Source organism: Manacus vitellinus, unplaced genomic scaffold (assembly GCF_001715985.3).
Source record: "Manacus vitellinus isolate BGI_N305 unplaced genomic scaffold, ASM171598v3 scaffold_25_pilon, whole genome shotgun sequence".
In the NCBI taxonomy this organism is placed as follows: domain Eukaryota; kingdom Metazoa; phylum Chordata; class Aves; order Passeriformes; family Pipridae; genus Manacus; species Manacus vitellinus.
The window spans coordinates 5,414,804-5,436,851 of record NW_021939882.1 but is presented as its reverse complement, the minus strand read 5'-3'; the positions used below and the strand labels follow the sequence as shown (position 1 = coordinate 5,436,851).

Here is a 22,048-nt window from a genome sequence, read left to right as displayed (position 1 = left end):
GAACCGGCCAACTTTTCGAGCCAGCAGGAAGGTTTGAAAACGCATTCAGAAACAAAAACTAACAACCTGCAAAACTCCAGAATCCCTTCCAGAGGTGAGAAAGCCTTTGGCAGGGCAAGAGCAAACACGAGGAACAGGGGCCACGCTCCTCCGCTCACACGAAACGTGCAATTCTCTACCAGACTGAGAAACGGCTGCCAAGGAGTCGCAGGACTCAAAAAAGCCCTGGAAATCTACAGCACATTTCCTTCCACTGCTCTTTTTGCCATGTTTTCCTTTCAGCACGGCAGAGCAGCGTGTTTGTGCTGGCCAAGCCTACCCTCCTCCTCTCCACCGCACCTTCAAGCAATCCAAGCACAGGAGATACAGTATTACCTCAAATATTTAACCAAGGGATTAAACTATTCTCTTGGCAGGAGGCAGGAGCTGCCCCACAGATACAGCTCTCACACCGGCTGCCAGGCGCTGCGTGACAGCGGGATCCGCAGCAAACAATCTGCCCTGGGCTACCAGAAGCTCTCCACAATTTTCTCTGCTTTTGGGGTAATATTTCTGCTCACCGGTTCCCGGCCATCCATTGCCTCCATCCACAGCCTCCGGTCTTCTTCCGAAAGCGCCTGCATGGTGATGACGCCCGGCCTGCAGAGAGAAAGGGGACGCCGTAAATAAACTGCCGGATGGAAAGCAAAATAAAATAAAATAAGCAAAGATAAATTTCCCATGAGAAGAAGAGGGAAAGAGGACAAGCTTCTTTCTAGCCAAGTCCCAGAAAATGGGGCTGAGCCGAGCCTGACCTCTCCATGGACATCCCTGCAGGTCCTGACCAGGATCAGCCAGCAAGCAGAGGACATCTCCAATGACTGACACACCTTTCCAGTGGGTTTAGTGTAAGAGCTGGATGCCAAATTCCTCCTCTGGCCCTCAGCCTGCCCCAGGCTAAGCAGGTCCATCCAGCAACAGAAGAAGGCAAGGAAGGTAACCAAGGAAGGTAACCAAGCAAGCAGGAGCCCCACACATCCCAGCCCTCCATGTCCCACCACCACCCCATGCACCAGCTCATGGGGGGGACCTTCTGCTGTGAGAAGCATTACATCCCCAGAACGTTGGTGCCAGCACGGTTGTCCCAGTGCCCTGACCCTGCCCATACCCTGCTGTCACAGGCAGCAGTGGCAGCGAGGTGATCCTGGTCTGTGCACCCCTCCAGCAGCAGGGGAGCACTGCAGGAGCCCTGGTTGCCCCAGGGTGCTGGTCCTGCCCCTGCCATCACACACACACAACAGCCCTGAGCTGCCCTGTAAATCCAGCCTTCAGAAAATGATGGCTCATTTATTGTAATGAGAAGGGGAAAGGCCTGAGTGCTGCACACACAGCACAGGAGCCAGAGGACAGCACTGGTCCCGCCCTCGCCTGAGGGCCAACGCCACCTCCACGCTTCGGAGTGGACGCTACATCCTTTCCATGCAAGGAGTTAAACCTCAATTACGTGCTCTGATAAGCACAACCAGCAAGGTCAGGATGTATTTAACACTCTGGAGAGTGTTTGCACAACCTCAGTTATGGTGTGTGTTTGCACTGAAGCCAGTGCTGTGCTCCCACGTCGTGGGCTGGCGACTCACTGCACCTCGCTTGGCTGCAAGCTGTCAGGATTTCCATCTCCACATCCCAGCTCATCCCACAGCCAGCTGATCCCCACACACAGCCCCGCTACTGCTGTACCTCCTCAGCATCATGTCTTTGAACTGGGTCTCCAGCTCCTAAGGGGTGGCTGCATCCCGTGCCACTGCTGCTCCCCCCAGTAGGGCTGGGCAGAGCCCCCAGGCTCAGCCAGACAGTGAGATCTGTTCTGGGTGTCTGCTCCAGCCCTGCTGCTTCCTCACGGGCTATTTTCAGACGCATTAGCAGAGCACAGCAGCTATTCCTGCTGGAGGAGAGCAGGCAGAATCCCTGGCAACGGGGAGACACAGGCACGGCCCGAGCGTCGCGTGGCTCAGCAGGCTCGGGGGGGCTGCTGGTGCTTCTCTGCTCCTGGGGTTTCATCCATGGGAACTATGACACACCTCTGACACTGCTCTTCCCACTCACGGCAAAATACAAGGCTCCAGAATGGCAGACGAGTCAGGATCACTGCTCTGGGATACCAGGATGCCAGGGCACAAGGTGGGAAGAGTGATTAAACCTTGGAAGCTGCCAACCGCCTGCGGAGAGCAGGAGTGTTCCACAGAGTGTTCCACAGAGCACGTAGGTTCTGTTCAGAACTAAATCCTCAAAAACTGATAAAGCCTGGGAAGAGGGGTGATTTGCAACTTGCACTTCCCAAGGGTGATTCAGGAGGAGAACGTGAGCAGCACCAACAGTCTGCAGAAGCCCTTTGGTCCTTGATAAGAGCCAGTCCTCTGTTAGAAGAGTAAACAACAACGGGGGCTTTCAAGTGGTGGGTTTGGCCCGTCTTCTATTGCTTTGTGGCACGTACAGGCAAGGAACAGAGGATTAAACCCTCTCCCTGACTCAGCTCCCCATCCAACCCACCTAGCCATTGGCTTTCAGCATGTGCAGCAGCTCAGCATTGTCCCACCAGTGGATGCCGTGTGCTCAGCCTTGCACCAAGCCCGGGTCCAAGAAAACCAGACATAATGTGCTTGATCTCTGTTAATCCCATTGGTGAGTCAGTCAATACTCACCAGCTTAGTGGTTTGGAAGTTTACTCACTTTGAAGGGAAGAGGAAACCACTTAACCATTGCCCCATCTGACAGGGAAAATGCTCCACATCCAACAGTAAATATGTTCAAAATACGGCACAAAGCTCCTTGTTGTGTAGGTACAAAGCAACTGGTACCTGGGGAGTTGAATGGTCACTTAAGCCAGGGCTTAAGTCTGAGTTTAAGCCAAACTGCTGCTGAAGGCACAGATATCCCAGGCAGAAAGCCCTGGAAGGGCTCTTGCTCAGCTAGGGAGACACAGGAAAATAAAATATTGGGATTTATGTCTCTTTAGCCAAGACATTAAAACAAAGAATTTTAAACCCTCCATTTAGGGTACACCAGAGCAGAGTACCAGCAGCGTTTGGTCCTGGTGTGGCAGTGCTGGTATCTGACGTGCCAGGTTCCCTCAGAGCAGGGCAGAGGTGATAACACGAAAATGTTTGTTCTGAGTCTGAGCAGATAACAAACAACTCCTCTGGCTTCACTTCAAAGTCAAACTTCTTTACCAGCACGAGGGGAGGGGCCGCAAAATTGAATTAAGCCAAATTTCCCTTGCAAATAGCTCTGCATTTCCTCCCCCAGTGTTTATTTGCCAGGGCACCCATTGCATCACTTTCCTGAGCAGAACCATCTTCCTGGCTGCGATAAATTTAAAATGCACCCACACATTACACCTCATTCATAATTGATGTGGCCCATGCCCACGGAGTACCCTGTGCTTACAGCCAGGTCTGATGGCTGGCGCTGGATCAGCCTCCTGCCAACACTGTCAGCATCAGCCCGCCTTGAAATACTGCCTGCAGTCAGCCTCATCCTCATGGAGTCTCCTGGAAGATCAACTACTTCCCAAAGTGTGTTTGTTAGATTAGGGATATCTCAGCTATCCAGCGATGGGGAAGATATCCTGTTGTGACTTTTCCAAAAAATAAACAAAATGGATCTGTCCTTGTCCCCCCCCAACAAATCACCCTGAATACTGGGGGTCATTTATACAGATAATTATTTATACAGGTAATACACAGCAAATACACATTCTGCTGCGGGGCAGCTCCCATCCTCTCCCAAAACCTTATGTGGGATGTACCCAGATCCACACGGAGGAGCCTGCCAATCCCAGCCAGCCCACAACAGTGGCATCGGGACAGCAGGATGCCCTCTTGGATCTGTCATCCAAGATGCACAAACAGGAGTTCTTGTGTCAAACAAGATCAAGGACCTGTTCATTCATTCCTGATCTGCATCCTGCATTTCCACCTCCAGGCACCAAACCCCTTTGCCTTCTTCTGGGATGCAAGGTGGAGATTTGGAATCAGAAGGAACCCATTTCTAAATGGAGTGGGTGCAGGAGGGTGAGACCACAGCAGAACATGGCAAACACTTCACAAGAAAGTATATTTTCAATATGCTACAATCTAAAAATGGAAGATTTTTCCATGTGAGACCACACAGGAAATTTGAATTTTCTCAATATCTCAGCTTTTGTGACAAACAGCCTGGCCTTAAGGAGCTGTGACTAAGCATGCCGAGAAAATGAGAAAGTCCAATAGCTTTTCCTTCTTCCAGAAAAACAAATAAATAAGGAAAGCAATAGAAACAGATAAGAACTTCCAACTCTTATAGTAGCTTATCACAGTGAGACAATCTAAACTGCTGGATGAAAACGTGTAAGAGCGGATTAATAAGAGGGGCTGAGGGCTGAGCAGAGCCGAACGTGCAGAGATCTTCACAGTCCCAATCTGAGCAGAGCAAGGACCCCAGACAAGTCCCCACAGCCACGGGTCAGGGCAGCAGATGTGGACCCAAAACACAGATGAGGAAAGATGGAAATAAGGGGAAGACTGTGTTCCTGAATTCAGAAAGTCTCAGTGTCCGCGTAGAGCTTAAAGCACCATCAGTACAACAACCACCAGCACGTTCTGTGGGTCCCTGTGGCCGCTGACAAGGAAAGGAGCCTCATCCCTCATCACCAGCCTGCCTGTGACAACCCCCCAACGCTTTGTTTTAAAGGTCACTGGAAAGGCGACACTGGCAGAGGAACAAGCACAAGTTGAACTGCACGTGCTGTCCAGAGCACCGGCGAGAGCTGCGGACACCAGCAGAGGTGGGGTCCCTGCCAGCCTCCCAGTCTCAGCACAGGGAAGAGGGGAGAAGGTCCTGCCACGGTCAGGGTGGCTCTCAGGGACATGCAGACCTGTCAGGTGCTTACCCAGAGCAAGGCCAACAGTCTTCCTAGGGAAAACCATCTGGTCAGGGGAATGCTTGGCAGGTGCCTGGCAGCTCACTCACCCCAAGGCAACCACGTAGCCATTGCCATGCCAATTCTTCTCTCAGGAACAGTTTCTCTGTGGAAAGGGTTGTCAAACATTGGAACGGGCTGCCCAGGGAGGTGGTGGAGTCACCACCACTGGAGATGTTCAAGGAACAACTGGACATGGCACTCAGTGCTCTCTGGTCTGGTTGACAAGGTAGGGATTGGTCACAGGCTGGACTCAATGATTTTGGAGGTCTTTTCCAACTTCAGTGATTCTGGGATTCTATTCTACAATCAGACTGCCCACAGAACACAGTGCCAAGACCCCTCAGGAACAGCCCAGGGGAACGGTGGTACCTGCAGAGCTCACTGCCTTCATGAATGACCAGGAGACCAAATTCCCCATTTTGAAAACCTCCTGCTCCCATAAAAGCCAACTGGCACGTAGAAGCACTTCGCTTCTGGCCCAGAGCAGTGACCTACATTATCCTAAATGACAAAGCTTTTGTCATCAGTCAAATGAGATACTCCTCCTCCTCAGGCTCATTTTGTAAGACACTGGCTGTCATCCCTGTTTACTTTGTTTACAAACCTGATTTAATAGGCAGAGACTGCAAATAAGTTTAGTTAATGAAAAAAGAGCATTAAGAGTAAAACACAGTATCCATCACACTGGGGGTGTATTTCAGCCAGACACTAGAACACCATTCTGGGGCTAATTTTGCTGTAACAAAGCAATAAAAAACTTGCTACAGTGAACAACAGAACTATTTGCCAATGCCGAGGCCAGGCTGGATGGGGCTTGGAGTAACCTGGTCTAATGGGAGGTGACCCTGCCCATGGCAGGGGGGTGGAATAAGTTGGGCTTTAAGGTCCCTTCCAACCCAAACCATTCTGGGATTCTGTAATTCTGTGACAAGGAAGCAATGCTGTAATAACAGATTAGACTCCAGTTTTTCATCTCAACAATGCTGAATCATCTTTACAGGAGAAAAAAAACCACATTTTTTCCCCCCTAACAAGCTTAGCTGTTGCTATTTAGGGTGTTATTTATAAACTCCCGCCCTGCACCCCATGCCTGAGTACCAGCTTCCCAAAATGCAACACTGACAACAAGCTCGTTTCTGTGCGATGCCTTTTTCGAGAAGGACCAGCCGAGGCTGCCACCTCCAGGCTGTACAGAGATCCAGGAGCTCCAGCTCCCGGCCCGTGTGCCCGTGTCAGCACAGCACCGGGATCGCACTGTGTCCCACAGCACCCTGCAAGTCAGCACGGACAGTCAGTAAGACACACACAACCTCGGACACAACCTGCCAGGCCAAAACGAAACAAACTGGAACTAAGCCAGTCCACGCACAGAGAGCTTAAAACACGACTGAATAGGCTTTAGGAGGGTCTGGGAAGGAAATGGACTTCACGTTGTCCCCACAGCAACAAGTGAGATGAGTAACTGAGTCACACCTGCAAAAGGGGAGAAGTGCTGTAAGTCAAACCCAGTGCATATGGGAGACAGAGAAGCATCTTGGGCATGTTTGCCTTCATTGTATCCAGATTTCCTGCATGGGGTTGAGGAACAAGACATCAACTTTCTAAGTTCTCTAATAGTAGAGACAATAATAAACCACCAAAAAAAGCAGCAAACTATCCCAAAAAAAACCAGCTTGAGGGAAAAAAGCCCACAGATCAGCCTTCTGCGTTCTGCGAACACAGGCACAGCTCCAGCCAGTCCTTGGGCAAAGATACTCCATCATTCGTGGTCCCACACTTGGGTGGAGAGTGTGAGCTGAAGTTTTTGCCTCTGCTCGGGTCCTTATGCTGGAGATGATCTCCTCCAGCACGAAATGGAAAGTGATGCTTCCAGAGAGGAAAACTCCCTGCTGTCTGAGCCTGGCTGCCCTCTGGAGCAGTGGGATGGCTCTCCCAGGTGAGCCCCAGCAGCTCCAGCTGCAAACAGACCCCTCTGCACCTTGAGCTCCAGGTCCCCCATGTCCCCAGAGCCTCACAGTGAAGCCAGGCCAGGCCTGGTAGGGTGGCTGCACGGTGGCACCCACACACTGCCAAGCCCCAATAACCCTAAACTGGCAAGGAAACCATTCCTTGACACACAGGGCTCTGTAAAACAGGCCAAACCCTGAGTGCCAGGCAAGGTGAAGGTGATCTCCAGCAAACCCTGGCACTGACAGCATCACCCAATGCTCTGATGGTACCCAGATCCACCCCAGGAAGGGGGAGACAGGTTGCCCACATCACACTCTCTTTTAGACATGACAAAACCTGTTGTTTCCTCTTCTTCTTAGTTTATCTTGGGAATAATCAATATTTTAGATAACTAATTAAAAATTCTGATAACCAAAGTATGCAGAGCTACCTGTACACTGGGGAGAAACAGCCTTTTCTTTCAGGCATCCTGCTCCCCTGCCCTCTTGGACAGGAGCACATTCCTGCAGCAGGAACTTGTACATGAAAGGAGCTATTCCTCAGGTGCCACTCCCCTGCCATGATTACATGGAGCAGGCGGATTTCTGGAGAAGCTCCTGATCCCATGCCTGGCAGGCTCCAAACATCAAGGGAAGGCTCATTTGCCTCTGAACATGCTACAGAAGAAAACTATTGTGGCAGTTCTATTCTTCTCCTCCCACTTTTAGTTTGATTTTCACATTATAAAAAAATATCCTCAGGGCAAAGGAAAAAAAAAAAATCCCTGTGTCAGCTGAAATACTGCAGCTTTCTGGAGGAAAGCACAGCTCCAGAGAGTGGGAGGCAGCCCCGGGTTATCTTATCCCTCAGCCAACACAGGCACAGCTCCATCACCCCAACCCCTCCCTGCCATGGGCTGGCACCGAAATGCTGCCGAAGCACAGGCTGGAAAGACACCGTGGGTTTTTCCAGCATTATTCAACACCTCGGATTTCCATGGGCTGGGGTTTTTCCAAGACCTCCTGGGCATTCCTGCAGAGGGGAGGACAGCTGGACCACTGACAGGCAGAAAACTGGGAGGACACAGACACTGAGTGGCTTTGGAGTGGGCTTTTGTGAACTATGTGAACTTCCTGCAGCGAGGGAGATCCAAGGCAGTGACTAATTCCGTTTGGAATACAAACGCCAGCCTGGCTTTCCTGTTTATATACATAACCCATGCACAATGCTAATAGATATGGTAACAGGCTCCCATTCCTAGGTGCTGTAGAATGAATCCACACATATCTCTGGTTCAGCTGCTACGTGAGAATTCACAGCAGCAGCATTTTACTCCTTCAGGAAAAAGAAGTGAATCGAAAGTGCCCAGAGGCACGAGCCAGACATCCATTATCTGGTGGACCAGCAACAGCCGTGCTCCAGCACAAAAGCTGACCAACACATACCCAGAGCTGGAAAGAGGCATCACATCCCTGCCAAAACACTCACAGAGCATCTTTTCCAGACTGACAAGCATTTCCCTTCTGTGGCCAGAGCCTTGCAGAAGTGCTAAAGCAACATAAAAATCAGAGAGACTTGAGTAAACTCGGCACCTTGTAAACTTAAGCACCAACTCAATATACGGAGAGCACCTGGCTGAGAGAGAGGTGTGATTCCATGGATTAATGCTTTCCATTCACAGAGGATATGACTAAAGGAGAAGAGAGACGTGGGAACTGCACAGGAAAGCCAAGTGCAGATGAGCACAGCCCCTCCCTACACACGGTCACCGTAACCCCGGGGGTGTCCCCTCGGCACTCACCGATCCACAGCTTCCACATCAAAGCAAAACCTCTTCTCGATCGAGTCTGTTTTCCGCCGTGTGCAGGATTTCAGGGTAACAGCTTCATCTTCTCCCTGAGAAGAGACAAAATCGCAGGTGAGGCCAAGAACACCTGCCTGTCCCCAGCACCCACCGCTGTCAATGAACAGGTTCAAACCGGGGGGATTTGGGAACATCACCCTGTTAGAAATATCTGTTTATACCTCTGACATAAGGAGTAGTCTTTTCACTCTTGTTTGGTCCAAAACCTTTCAGGAGGAGCCTTCCCTTCAGGATGCCCTCAACCAAATCTGTGCATTAAGCATCACACAGCCCATGCTTCAGGCAAGCAGGGAGTGCTGAACCACAACTTCTGGGCAAAGTCAGCTTTATTTTCCATTGCTGAATGACACACCATAGACCTGGCTGTCAGTTTTCACTCCAGGCTGCATTTTTGGCAGCATTCTGCACACAAGGACTCTTAACAGGAGCAAACATGCCTTAAAATGTTTATTATATAACAAAGCAACGACAAAATCATTCTCTCATCCAGAGAATGCCTCTCTGTGTCCAAGTTGTACTGGATTTCCACAGGCTGAGCAGCAATCCTGCAGGATCCATGTGCACTGCTGTCCTCTGCTGGAGGAAATCCTGGCTCAGCCCCTGCCAGCACAGACATTTCTCCTGCAACTGTTAAATTCCACTGATGATTCAAGAGAAAATGAATTCTAAAGGAGTTCCTGGAGACGGACACTTTTCTGTGTTCTCTGTGCTGTTCCTGATGACACCTTGGCTGACCACCCTGTTCCCTGACATCCTCATTTTTCTAGGAAATATATTTATAATCACAGAATCGTTTAAGTTGGAAAAGACCACTAAGATCACTGAGTTCAACTGTTCCTCCAGAACAGTCAAGCCCTCCAGTAACCCATGTCCACACATGGCATGTCTCCGTGATGGCAACTATGCCACAGTTTTCCTGCTGGCTTCTAGCACCTCCTGTTCCTTGCCCATGTTGCAGGACACACCACGTTTTGGGGGAAGAAGCCCTAACTCCTATGTGACCGTTCTCACGTGCTTCTGTGGTTTCTAACATATGAATAAGCCTCATGTCCCAGACAAGGAACCCAGAACAAACCCAGCTCACAGACCTGAGAGCTCTGTGCAGTGCATCTCCCCAGGGTTCAGCAGAGGCCACCTGCCCCTGGTCCTCCCAGCCTGGCCTGCTGCCAGCACCAGGTTGCTCCCACGTTGCCCAGCTCCCTGTCCAGTATTCAGGGAATGCCCCCGCTTCTATCCCACTAATATCCAGCTCCAGCCACAGCTCAAGGCACAGTCATGAGCGGCTGATACCACGTGCAGTGTCCTGTGTGACCCATGAGCCATGGGTCTCCTCCTGCAGCACCTTGGCGCCTGCTCCAGCCAGATCCTGAAATTCCCTGCAGCACAGCCCCCAAGCCCCTGGGCTGCTCCACACTTGGATGCTCATGCCAGTCATCACTAACAGACCCTGCGGCCCATCCAGAGCTGCCCTGGCACAGGCAGTGTTCCATGCCAGGGTGGCACAAGTCACAAGTCCTGGGTGAGCAGCCNCCTGGCACAGCACTGGAGTGGGGCTCCTGCAAGGTGTGAGACAGGCTAAGGGTGCCGCCCGCAGCGCCTGTGCCCCAGGTGCAGGGGGAGCCCTGAAATGGGAAGAGCCCAGATGAAACACTGTGCAGCCGCTGACGATTACAGGGCTGGGATATGTTAATGCTGAGCTCTAATGAAGATGCTCCAAGGCAAGAGGAAATTAATTTTAGAGGCTGCCCTCCCCCCAGCAGGAAGCCATGCGGGAGCCTGTCCAGCTCCCGAGGCGCTCCCTGGCAAGGGGATTGCGTTTGCAAACCGTCCCAGCTGGGAATACTCTGGAGGAGTCTATTGTTCCTGCAGCATAGAGGAGCAAAGCCAGTCCTGGATACAGCCCCAGGAGCAGTGGGCACACGGTGTTTGCTGGTCCCCCAGCTCCTCACATTCCCTCAGGGCTGAAGGGAGCTCCAGACTCTCCTGTGGCTCTGTCCAAAACAAAACAACTTCATTGGCCAAGTCATAGGATCATCAAAGAATCACAGAATGGTTTGGGTGGGAAGGGAACTTAAGAGTTCATCTCATTCCAATCCCCTGCCATGGGCAGAGACATGTTCCACTAGGCCAGGTTGTTCAGAGCTCTATCCAACCTGGACTTGAATAAGTTACAGGCACTGGGGAAGGAGCAAAATAATGAAGAGGTTCTCTTGTCCAGGTCTTAGAGAAGGAATGTGGGACTGAGAAGCAGGCACTCATGGTGCTGTAGTGTGGTGGTTTCACATGGCAAACAAAGATCTCTGAGCTTTGGGGGGGCTTTCTGTCTTTTTTCTTTCTCAAACAAGGTGACAAGGTAATTCCCTATGTGGCACCTGTTCAGTCTGGAATGAATATGCCCCACTTCACTGCATTGTGTCAATTTGCTATAAAGGTGACAGAGTCTGGCTCCCAGGAGAGCCTGCAGCCAGCAGTGCTGTGTGTTTCCCAGCAGAGCCTCGGGACACCATCCTGCTCCATGCCAGCACTCACCCCTTTTCCTCCTGATTTCTGGTCAAACGGTACCATCGTGATCCGCTTCGATTCCCTCTGGTATGTGCAGTAATGCTTCACCCAGGAAGTCCCAAAGTGACCTACAGAGCAAATGTAGGTTTTATTCCCAGAACCAGTGCCCTCCCATTAACAACCTGCTATGCTTAATGATCATTTAACATAACACATTCCTGTACCTACAGTTTCCAGTTGGATTAAGTGTTATTACCCTCCTTCTAGTCAGGGGAAAGACTTTTATGAGGCACTGGCAGTAATTCTCCCTACCAGAGAGAACCCGGCTCCCACATTCCCACCTCAATATCCCACCCATTGGGCCAATCCCTTTCTTTCAGGGATTGTGTACCTGCTGAACCAGCCTTTGTGTCCTACACCCTGACAAACCCCTTCCCCAGACTCCCACCCACCGCATTCCCCATCAGGCAGCTCCGCCACCCCAACACCTACGCTTCTCCTGCACGTAGAGATAACCCTCCATCGTGTAAGGGCTGATGTTTTTGTGCTCGTGAGGATTCTCCTTCATCTTCTTCATCAAAGCTTCAACCTCTGATCTTGTTCCTTCAAAACGGTTTCTTGTCTGCAAATTAAAACAGGAATGTCTTCTCCAGTGCATGGACCCACAGAGGGCTCTGCAGCACAGAAGCACCATAAGGGGTGGGACTTCAGCTGGGTCCTTACAGCCATGTGGGAAATGGGACAGGGGAGCCCACTGACAACAACAGGACAGGCTTGCTTCCTGGGCCTGGATTTAAGCTAAGGGAAAAATATTATCATAACTGGCAAGGGCATCCAGTACTTAAAGTGGGCTTACAAAAAAGAGGGAGATTGACCTTTTACATGAGGAAATAGTGATAGGACAAGGAGGAATGAATTTAAACTAAAAGAGGAGAGATTTAGATTAGATGTTAAAAAGAAATTCTTCCCTGTGAGGGTGGTGAGGCCTTAGCACAGGTTGCCCAGAGAAGCTGTGGTTGCCCCATCCCTGGAAGTGTTCAAGGCCAGGTTGGACAGGGCCTGGAGCAACCTGGTCTAGCGGAACCATGGCAGGGGGTTGGGACTAGACAAGCTTTAAGGTCCCTTCCAACCCAAACCATTCTGTGGTTCTATGACTAAAATACACCAAAAGGTGAGTTAGCTTGGCTGGACAGTGACAGCAACAGGCACACTCACGTTCTGGATGCTGATTGTCAGCTCTGTCTTGAAATCGCTGAAGTCCTTTGCAAGCTCGTAGCCGTGGTGGTAGAACGTGAAAAGCCCCTGCAGAAATGCCAGCAGCTGTGTCGGGGCAAAACGAATGGAGATGGTCAGTTGAGACCCACAGCTGCCCCCAGAGCCGCTGCTGCTGAGGGGAAGGGGCCCTGAAGCCCCCCGGACTCACTGGTCGGCCCTGGGGAGATGCCCTGCTCCTCATTTCACCTTCACACCTCCCCAAATGGACCCCAAAGCGAGGCTGTGTTTCCTTCCCCCAGAGCCAAGGCAAGACCCCATCCCAGGACCCCACACACCTCTGTCCCCCTTTCTGCATTACCCAGGCCCTGGAGTCACCAGGAGCAGAGCCAGGAGGGGTCAGGCACAGCATGCTGCACCTCTTCCAACTCTGAGTTACTTTTGGATCAGCAGGAATCACCTTTGCAAAGAACTGGAAGGTCTGGCCCCTCCCAGAGCAGCTTTAAAGGATTTAACGCCTGGGCAAAGGTACATCTTGGAAAACACTTTTTTCCTTACTTCTGTCACTTCTGCACTCTTCTTTCCTTGTGAATGTTAATTATAATTTGGGGTTTTTTCCCAATCAAAAGTGTTTTTCTTTTAATTGCTCAGGTCCCTCAGCCTAGCCCACCCCAATAACTGTCCCCACAGTTAAAAAATTAAATGTTGAAATGCTTCCAGCACACACATGGTCACTAAGCCAATGGCTCTGTGCCCCAAGGCTCCCACAGTGTTTTCCCCTTCAAACCTCCCTCTTTAAGAGGGGTTGTGGGGGTGAGGCTGGAGGGCCCCAGCTTCCCCACTGCAGGACAACCCACACCACAGCCCAGCTCCCCATGACTCCCCATTCCACCACACAATCCCCTGGTTTTTGCAGGCTGAGGGAGCTTAAGCGTTCACTTACAGGTTCCACAAACTCAAACATCTTCCTCTCCTGGACCTCTTGCACCTTGAAGACGTACTCTAGAGAGACTTCGTAGAAATGCTGGCGAACCTGGTCCACCTGGCTGTCTGCCTGCAGATGGATTGGAGAGGAAACTCGAGCTCAGTACTGAATGGAAACACTTGGCCTTCTGACCAGAGCACACCTGGGTCTGATGGCAACATGGCCATGCAGGACAAATTCAGTTTCAGCCCCCAGTCATGGACTGGACAGATGGCACAGTGATAAATATAAACCTGATTCACATTGAACACGCTTCACATGAATCTTCCTTCAGCCAATAAAAATGTTTTTATGACTCATGTTCTCACCTCCCCGACAGCTGTGCAGAAAACACGCAGGAGAGGCGAGGAAAACGGGAAATCACTGCATACTTGACAAGAAAAGGCAATCCTCCTCTCTCTGGAAAGCACCATGATGGGATCTGCCAGAGCATCCCAGGGCAAAGACAGGTGGCACATACACCCACCACCAGCATGTCACTTTGGTGGATCAGCAGACAGCAAATCCCCTCTGCTTTGAAAGCCCAAATGAGCAAAAATAGGGACATGCCCCAATCCCAATGCCTAAAAATAACCCAGTCACGCACACAGAGTGGAGCCGCTGCACCAAAAGCAATGTGAGGGACACAAGCATCCCTGGAATGTGTCACAGAATCCCAGAATGGTTTAGGTTGGAAGGGACCTTAAAGATCATCTTGTTCCAAGCCCCTTCTATGGGCAGGGACACCTTCCATCAGACCAGGTTGCTGAGGTGACATTTTGCAAGTGACACTTTGCATAGAGCAACCGAGAGTGTCACTGGGGTTTTGCCCTTACAAAATCCAGCTGGCAAACACCCTCCTGGATGTGAAAAGCAGCTCGTTCCTGCTTCTCTGAGTGACACGTCCATGAAATGTCTCGTTTCCCCTCGTTGAACTGCCACCAGCTTTTGTGCTCACGGTGTGCAGGCTGAGGGAGTCAGCAACCTGAGTTCTGAAAAGCAGAAAACATGATGCAATCGTGTAAGTCTGCCAGGAGTAAAATGGCAAATTAGACTCTGCATGTTGTTTAACTGGTCAACAGCCAAAGCAGCAGAGAATTCCCATGGTCTCCTCCTCTTCCCGCCTCATCACAGCAGTTGCACATGTGGCTGCTATCACCCTCCAGATGTGGACAGCTAGAGGTTAGGAAACAGAAACCACCAAATCTCCTGCATACAAGCACTCTTGTCTCAGGAAATTGGGGAGTCCAGTGGAGCTCCAGACTGTCAGAAATGAGTGGTGTTAATTCCCAGAAATGCTGCACCCACCAGCACCTTTCCTGTGCACACACCTGCAGCCCCCCATCCTGAGAGCCCCACAGCCAGCAGGGATGGTGATGGGCAGCCCCCAGGGAGGTGCCAGATGGAGTCAGTGCTCCACCACGTCATGAATGCCACATCCACATTTCACAGCCCTCATGCTGGACACTCTTTCAAAGGCACTCCCCCTTGGTGGGGCCTGAGCCATCAAAACCATGTACACTTCCCAGTGCCTCGGGGAAGCAGGCCCCAGCACCCCAACAGGGAGTTGGTTCCAGCGGGCTCCAGCCTCCTCCTGCCTTCCCAGAAACAGCCCAAGTCAGTGTCTGGGGTGGGAGATGCCACCAGATGGCACCAGCAGCCAGCCCTGCTCCAATGCACCTGCACAGCATCCCACGCACAGCCACTGCCTACAGCCTGCCTGCATCCCGCACACAGCCACTGCCTACAGCCCGCACACAGCCACTGCCTACACCCTGCACACATCCCGCACACAGCCACTGCCTACACCCTGCACACACCCCGCACACAGCCACTGCCTACACCCTGCACACATCCCACACACAGCCACTGCCTGCATCCCGCACACAGCCACTGCCTGCATCCCGCACACAGCCACTGCCTGCATCCCGCACACAGCCACTGCCTACAGCCTACGCATCCCACACACAGCCTCCACCTACATCCCGCCTGCATCCCATACTGCATCTCCAGGCAGCCTCGCAGGGCCATGCTCTGTCCAGGGCACAGGATCACACCTCTAAAAGCAACCGTTGTACAGTCATGACAGCCATGAGTGGATCCTTCCCTTGCTGGACAGAAGGCCTTCCACTCCCATGCCCATCAGTATCTCAAACATGAACTAAACCAGGGGTTCAGAGGGTCATTTAAAAACCATCATCCCCTGGGACACAGGGGTGCTTCCATATGGGAAGTTATTTACAAGCAAAGAGGACAAAGCCGGCTTACAGGCGTATCTGCCTGGATTCTGACCCCTCCTCAGCCCTGATTTGGTGAAAGATTACCTATGCCAGAGGTATTTCTGCTCTCAAGTTCCCACCTCTGCTGGGCATTGTCCCATCACCTGTGTTGTCCTGGTGCAGGAGCCTTGTGCCCACGAGTGCCCCCAGTAAGGGATCAGGAGCACACCAGTACCATGTCCAAAGGCAAGGACACGCATACTGAGGGGACCAACTGCAGCACAGGGAATTTCAAACTTTGTTAGAAGTGACTGAAAACTCAGTGTAGTCATCCAGTAAGAGCATTTGGCACCGCAGCAAACCACGTCCTGAGTCAGGGATGGCTCCTAAAGCAGTTTAAGGCACTAAGCCTGATCCCTCCTCCCCTGGAGCCCAAAGCAGCACAGCCACTCGCAGAGAAGGAGATCAGACATCCCTGATTTGTGCTGGCACATGGGAAGCCTGCAGCAGAACCAGTTCCCCTCTGTTACACTCTTTAATTATAAACCCTCTCTCCTTTTTGATTGCTATCCATTTTGGGATCTCTCTGATTTACTCACCAAAACAGCTCCATTCCCTTTCATTAAGGAAGAGGGGAAAACCCAGCACTCGCAGCCAGAATGATGGAAAAAATGAGTTTACAGTCAGGAGAACCATTGTTATAAGCTGGGTAAGGCATTCAAAAAGCTCTCCACAGTGACAGCCAGACATGGAAACACGGAGGTTGCTCTCACCTCCTGAAGCTGGGATTCTTTCTTCTTAGAAGACAAGTTCAAATGCTTTTCTAGGACACCACAATACTTCTCAGTCTCCTTGTCATATTTCTTTTTGGCGTCCTACAAAACAGAACAAAATGTGTGACGCTGAACACAACGGCACCAGATTAGCCATGAGGACCCACAGCATCCCTGCAGCACATGGCAGGACAGCACATCCCAGGTGGGAGTTAACACGAGACAGGACCATGGCCTGGGGGCATCAGCTGGAAGCAGGTGAAGCTGCTTTTATCTGTCAGCATCAGGCAGCTACAAGAAAGCAGCTTATGCTTCCAAAATCCGAGGGTTGGGGGAACCCCTCCTCTACTCCTGGGGCCCAACGCTTGGTAAAACACACAGACCAGGCCTGGTCCAAAGACAACAGTGAGGAAAGTGCTTTTGAACCAGAATATTACCACAATTTCATATCCCACCCCTGTCAATCCTTGCAAGACTTTCTCCTTCATGTCACTCAGGACTATGACACAGTATGGCTGTTTATGGCAGGAGTATTAAAAAAGGATGTCAACTTCACTTTCTTTTGTACCCCCATCCCAACCAGGCAATCCCAACACACCAGTACCAAATCCATGCTGGCACCTGCTCATAACCAACTCCCTTCTGGAGGACTCCTCTTTGTCTTTTGTTTTCAGTTGCATGAAGCAGGGCAGCACTGCTGGGCTGGGCACCCCGCTGCCATGCAAACGCGGCCCCAGGCGCTGGCATGAGCTTCTTGCAGGCAGCAGCAGGTTGTTATAACAACAGGGGAGCCACAGACAGTGGTTTTCATTTCAGAACAAAGGCAGGAAAGAAAGTGGGGGGGTCAGACTGTCTCACAGCCACTCTCAGCCACACTGGCGCTTCCCTGTCCTGCCAGAAGCCGTCTGAGTTCCCGTGCGACACACCGGGGTGGGGAGTGCAGACCAGGGGGTTTGGGTGATTGGGAACCCCTCCAAGAAAATCCTAATTCTTGCTTGGAGTAAGGAAAAAGTTCACTTCAACTGGAATATGATTTCTGGCCCTTGGCATGTTATTTGGTTGTGGGTGAACTCAGAACACTGAGGTTCTTCCCGGGAGCTGGTTCATCCCCGTGTCCCTCCCACAGCAGCACATCACCTCCTCCCTGCAGTGTGCCAGGTCCTGGCCACCTCTGTGGCTATCACTGTGCAGCTCTGGGCTCTGCTCCTCTGCCTGAGCTGGGGCTCCCAGAGGGGACAAGTGGGTCGGTTACCTTGGCAGCCCCAATCTGCTCCTTGCGGAACTTCTCCAGCGGCGTGATCAGCACCTCACTGGCATTCTCGATCTGTGGGCAAAGACAGACACAGCTCTGTTGACCTGTGCTGCTCAACAGCCTTTCCACAAAAACCCTCCCACAGCCCATGGACACCCACAGGCCTCACCCCTCCGGCTCCGCACTGGCTGAGGGGCTTGTACCAAACCTGTGAGCCCCCCCAGCACCAGCACTGGCCATTTTCCAACAGCGAGACTCCATTTCTGATGCTTTTCAAGTGTTCTCCTGCCAAGGCCACCCTCCCCTCCCTCTGCTTCCCCTGTGGCTCCACTAAGGGTAAGGGAAGGAGCATTGGGGTGGCAGCCACTGTCACGTCAGTGCCCGGGGTGCCACAGTAGAGCTGTGGGCAGCAGCAGTGCCACGACCCCCTGCTCCCAGGGACAGATGGGGCCGTACCATGCGCATCCGCTCGTCCTCCAGGTTCCGCAGCACCGTGGCAAACTCCTGCAGAGACTTGGCTGGAAGGGACACAGTCAGCATTTAACATTCAATTTTTAAAGAAAGAGAGAAACTGAACAGGGGGTTTTTGTCTGTCTGTGTTTTGGGGGTTGTTGGTTTGGGGTTTTTTTTATCCTCTTTGCTCTCTCCCTAAAAAGGTTCCAGCTGCCTATGGAATCAACTGGCAGCAGAGCAACCCCAGGACCAGGTTCTCACCTCCAGAGAGCAACACCCTCACCTCAAACCTGCCCTAGCCAACAGCTGGTCACTGACCAGCCCAATAGTGCAGCACTGGGCTCAGCTACGCCCAGGGCACAAGGGGCAGCTCACCAACACAGGGACCTGGAGCCAGTGAGGAGCTATTTCTGTTGAGACTGGGCACAAATAAACAAGTGAAGTTAAATCAGGGCTAAAGCTCCTTTGCTCTCCTGGCTCCAGACGATGTGCACAATAAGCTCTAAAAGTCCAGCTGGGGTAAGAGCAGGATAATGGGGAGGGAAGCAGCTGAAGCTGTTGCCCTGTGCCAGGAGAAGCTCTGTGGTGGAGCAAGGCCCAGTTCAGGGAGCACTGCCAGGCTCAGCACTGCTGGTTCCCACCAGCACAGGGCCCTGTGCTCCTGCAGCCAGCAGTGAGACTGCTGCTCCTCTGCTTCAGGTCACAGCCCCTTGCAGTATATCGAGCCACAACCACATCCAGATCCTGCTCTCCAATGCAAAACACCCAGATAACCAAGACGGTTTCAGATACAGGCAATCTTCTCTGTTTCTTATCTGGCAGTGACAGATTTAGGCCAAAAAGCAACAAGTGATTCCCTGGAAAAGGCTTTGCTGATGTTGAACCAGGAGGAATATGCCCTTTTCAGAGAACAGGAAAGCGTCGAAACTCCTGGACCCCTTGGTGTCCTCACATGTGTTTCCCCCGCTGTGCCCTGCTCAGGGATCTGGAGTGAGGTCCAGGGCACCAGGACTCACCTATGCAAATCTCATCATCCGTTTCAGCGTCGCCGATGCAGCGGAATTTGAACTCATTGAGGGAATCCGCGAACTTGCGCTTGGCGGCCGACAGGTCTGTGGGAGAGGGGGAGCAGGGAAAACAGGGCTGTTAGAAACGGAAAAGTACCCCAACAGCAGGATACAGGCAGATACGTAATCCCAGCTGGCAAACACCCACAGAGGGACCCATTCAATGGGCCCCCCAGCACCACAGAAATTCCCGAGCACTGCCCTTCTGCACCCACCCCAGGACATTTTGGGGTCCCTGTCAGCAGCCCTCAAAATACCCTATAGTGGATAAAACCTCGGAACACCATGAGAACACCATGGGAGCCTAGGCCCAGAGCCGTGGGGCAATGGCAAATAGTGACACACAGTGACACTGCCCTTCAAGAGATGGCACTTCTGCCAGGCTCCCGGTCCCGCTGAGGGAAGGCCCCACAGACATGCAATAATGCAGAGGTTCATTCTTCCCAAGCTGCAGATTCTCTCTGCGATCTGGATCCTATTAAGTTCTTACTTGCAGTGACCTGAGCGGATCCAGGACTGGCTTTTCGAACCGGCCCCGTAACCCAGCACACACAGACACGGTCCCGGGCGCCGTGAGGCCACTGGCTCCAAAGGGAAGTTGTGGCTGCCAGCACTGCCAGTATTAGGAAGACACAATGCTCAGTCCCCTGTGCATTTCTTCACTCAAAGCCCAAAATTCAAAATTCAGTGGTTTTTTCCCCCCTTTCCAAGCACCGGTGGAAAACATGCCTGCACACAAAGGCCGTTTCCTCTTCTCAGACACCAACAGCCGAGAGATAACCACAATAGAATCCAAGTGTTTTGCTTTTCCCATGGGATAAGGGAGTTGGCAGCTTTCTCCAAGCATTAAAGCTGTTCTCCCAGTATTCCTGCTGACAGCCCTGGGGCTAATCCTGCCCAGTTCAGTCCCGGCTGCCTTTGCACCACTGCTTCCTAAGGCAGCAGAAAACCACCAAGCCATGGCAGGCAGGGAGAGGGAAGGCACCGGGAGCTTTCCCAGTGGAAAAGTACAGAGGGGGGCTTCTCCAAGAAGAAGGTTCACACATAACAGGATTTGCACTTTGCTCCCTGGAGGATGGAATGAGCACGGCTTACACCCTGCCAGTGCCTGGAGCTGCCAGGAATCTCCATCGGCACCTACAGATGTAAGCCATGTGTTTTTCAGGGGCAGCTTCTCCAAGTGCTCCTGCCAGGGTTGAAAAGAGAGACTCGGGGGGTTAGAGGGTTTGCTCCAGCTCTGGGGCTCAGTGAAGGGCACTGGGACAGCCCTGGGCAGCTCTTTCCACCCCCCACCACGGGCTAATGTTGGTGCTGGGGGCTTGGGGACTTTCACCAGTCCCAGAGCCAAGTGGCCTCCTGCCTCCTCTGGAACAATAATGAAGATGACGTTAATGACTCAAGGAGCCACTTCCTCCCCCGCAGCCCCGTGCTGACCAGCAGCCACCAGCCACACTCTCTCCACATATACTGTGGCCTCCCTGAGCCCTTGGCCATGTTACATGTGACACATCCCCACACGAACCCGACCACATGATACCCCTTGTGCCCACTGCCAGCTGGGCAGGACCCCAGAGCCGGAGGCTGCTCCAGCACAGGGATGAACACCCAGACAGAGTCAAGCTCCCACAGCCCAGGGCAGGGTAACCATCCCTCCTGCTCAGTGTGAGGACAAGGTTGGGGCTCTGGGACCAGGCATTAGCCAGAGCGAAGCCGAGAAGCCCTTGGAGCCAGCAGCACTGACAGCAATGGCCCAGGGTGCTTATAAATAGGCAAGGGAGAGGCAGGGGGAGATGGAGATAACTCCTGGTGCAACAGCGATAAAGGATAAAATTAGCAGCAGGATCAGTCAGAAATGGAGAGAGGGGCACCCGTGCCTGCCCTGTGGGGCCCTGTCGTCCTCCCTGGGACACCGTCAGACCCACCCACACCCCAGCATCCCCATTTCCTAAAAGCTGGAACCTCTCAACTACATTTCGGGGAAAAAACCCTCCAGTGGAAGCTGGAAGGCATGGTGAGAGCAAGGCAGCCCCCCCACAGGCCAGCTCAGCTCCTGTGGGTTCTTCTTCCCCAGGGCTGTGAACAAGCAAACCCAAAATCCTACAAACGCTTGACAGAAACTTCTGCTTCCTCTCATGCATGGGTAAAACCACCCGGACACTGCACATGAGTCACAGCCAGGCTGTGCCAAGGGCTCTGGAAGTTTTCCTTCCAAGTTCTCCACTGGCTTGATCAGTCAAGTGCAACATCAGGGAAAACCACCACAAAAAGCCTGAAAAATCATTCTGCCTGAGCAACACAACCAGCTCAGGTCACAGTTCTCCTCCTCATCTTCATCACCTTCTATGGCTCCCCCTTCCCATCAGAGTTGGTGGGGATGGGAAGATCCCTTCGGGAAAGTCCACTTGACAGGAAACAGGCACACACACTACAAGCCGGAGGTCCAGCTGCACAGCTACGGCAACCAAGAACCTAAATAAAATGTCCTTTTAAATGTGATGCATCCTCCCTAGCCACTGCATCCTCGACAGTCACAGCATCCCATTCTCGACATCCACCACAGGAACAGCAGGAAGGAGGACAGCTCCCAGCAGGACAGAGGGCAGCAGCCTCATTTAACCCCTTTGTCTGTCCCTCCTCTCTCACAGCCAGTTCAGGGGTCACCCCACATTTCTCCTCCCTCTGCAGCCAGGGAGCCAGGTAATTGCTGGCTGAATTCCTGTTCCAGCCATACACTCCCAGGCTCCCTCCAAACCCAGTTGAAGCCAAAGCTACTCCAGGCCCCAGCAGCCCTGCAAGGGATCAGCAGCAAGGGAGCACCTCGTGCTCCCTCAGACCCTCCTCCTCAGCTACTGAGAGTCAAATCTTTCTTGGAAG

General features: G+C 52.3%; 1 protein-coding gene across 1 annotated transcript in view; it reads right to left on the bottom strand.

The window, feature by feature from the left end:
• Positions 1 to 19,218, bottom strand: part of ARHGAP26 (Rho GTPase activating protein 26) — a 92,979-nt gene extending 73,761 nt beyond the window's left edge. The window contains exons 1-10 of the mRNA XM_029960282.1: positions 19,124 to 19,218; positions 18,111 to 18,172; positions 17,655 to 17,726; positions 16,403 to 16,504; positions 13,390 to 13,500; positions 12,450 to 12,554; positions 11,727 to 11,856; positions 11,262 to 11,362; positions 8,670 to 8,764; positions 561 to 639 (exon numbers count right to left, since the gene is read on the bottom strand). Coding sequence (XP_029816142.1) covers positions 561 to 639; positions 8,670 to 8,764; positions 11,262 to 11,362; positions 11,727 to 11,856; positions 12,450 to 12,554; positions 13,390 to 13,500; positions 16,403 to 16,504; positions 17,655 to 17,726; positions 18,111 to 18,119 — 804 coding nt within the window. The 5' untranslated portion in view covers positions 18,120 to 18,172; positions 19,124 to 19,218. The remainder of the gene's footprint in view (positions 1 to 560; positions 640 to 8,669; positions 8,765 to 11,261; positions 11,363 to 11,726; positions 11,857 to 12,449; positions 12,555 to 13,389; positions 13,501 to 16,402; positions 16,505 to 17,654; positions 17,727 to 18,110; positions 18,173 to 19,123) is intronic.
• Between the last annotated feature and the right edge of the window lie 2,830 nt (positions 19,219 to 22,048).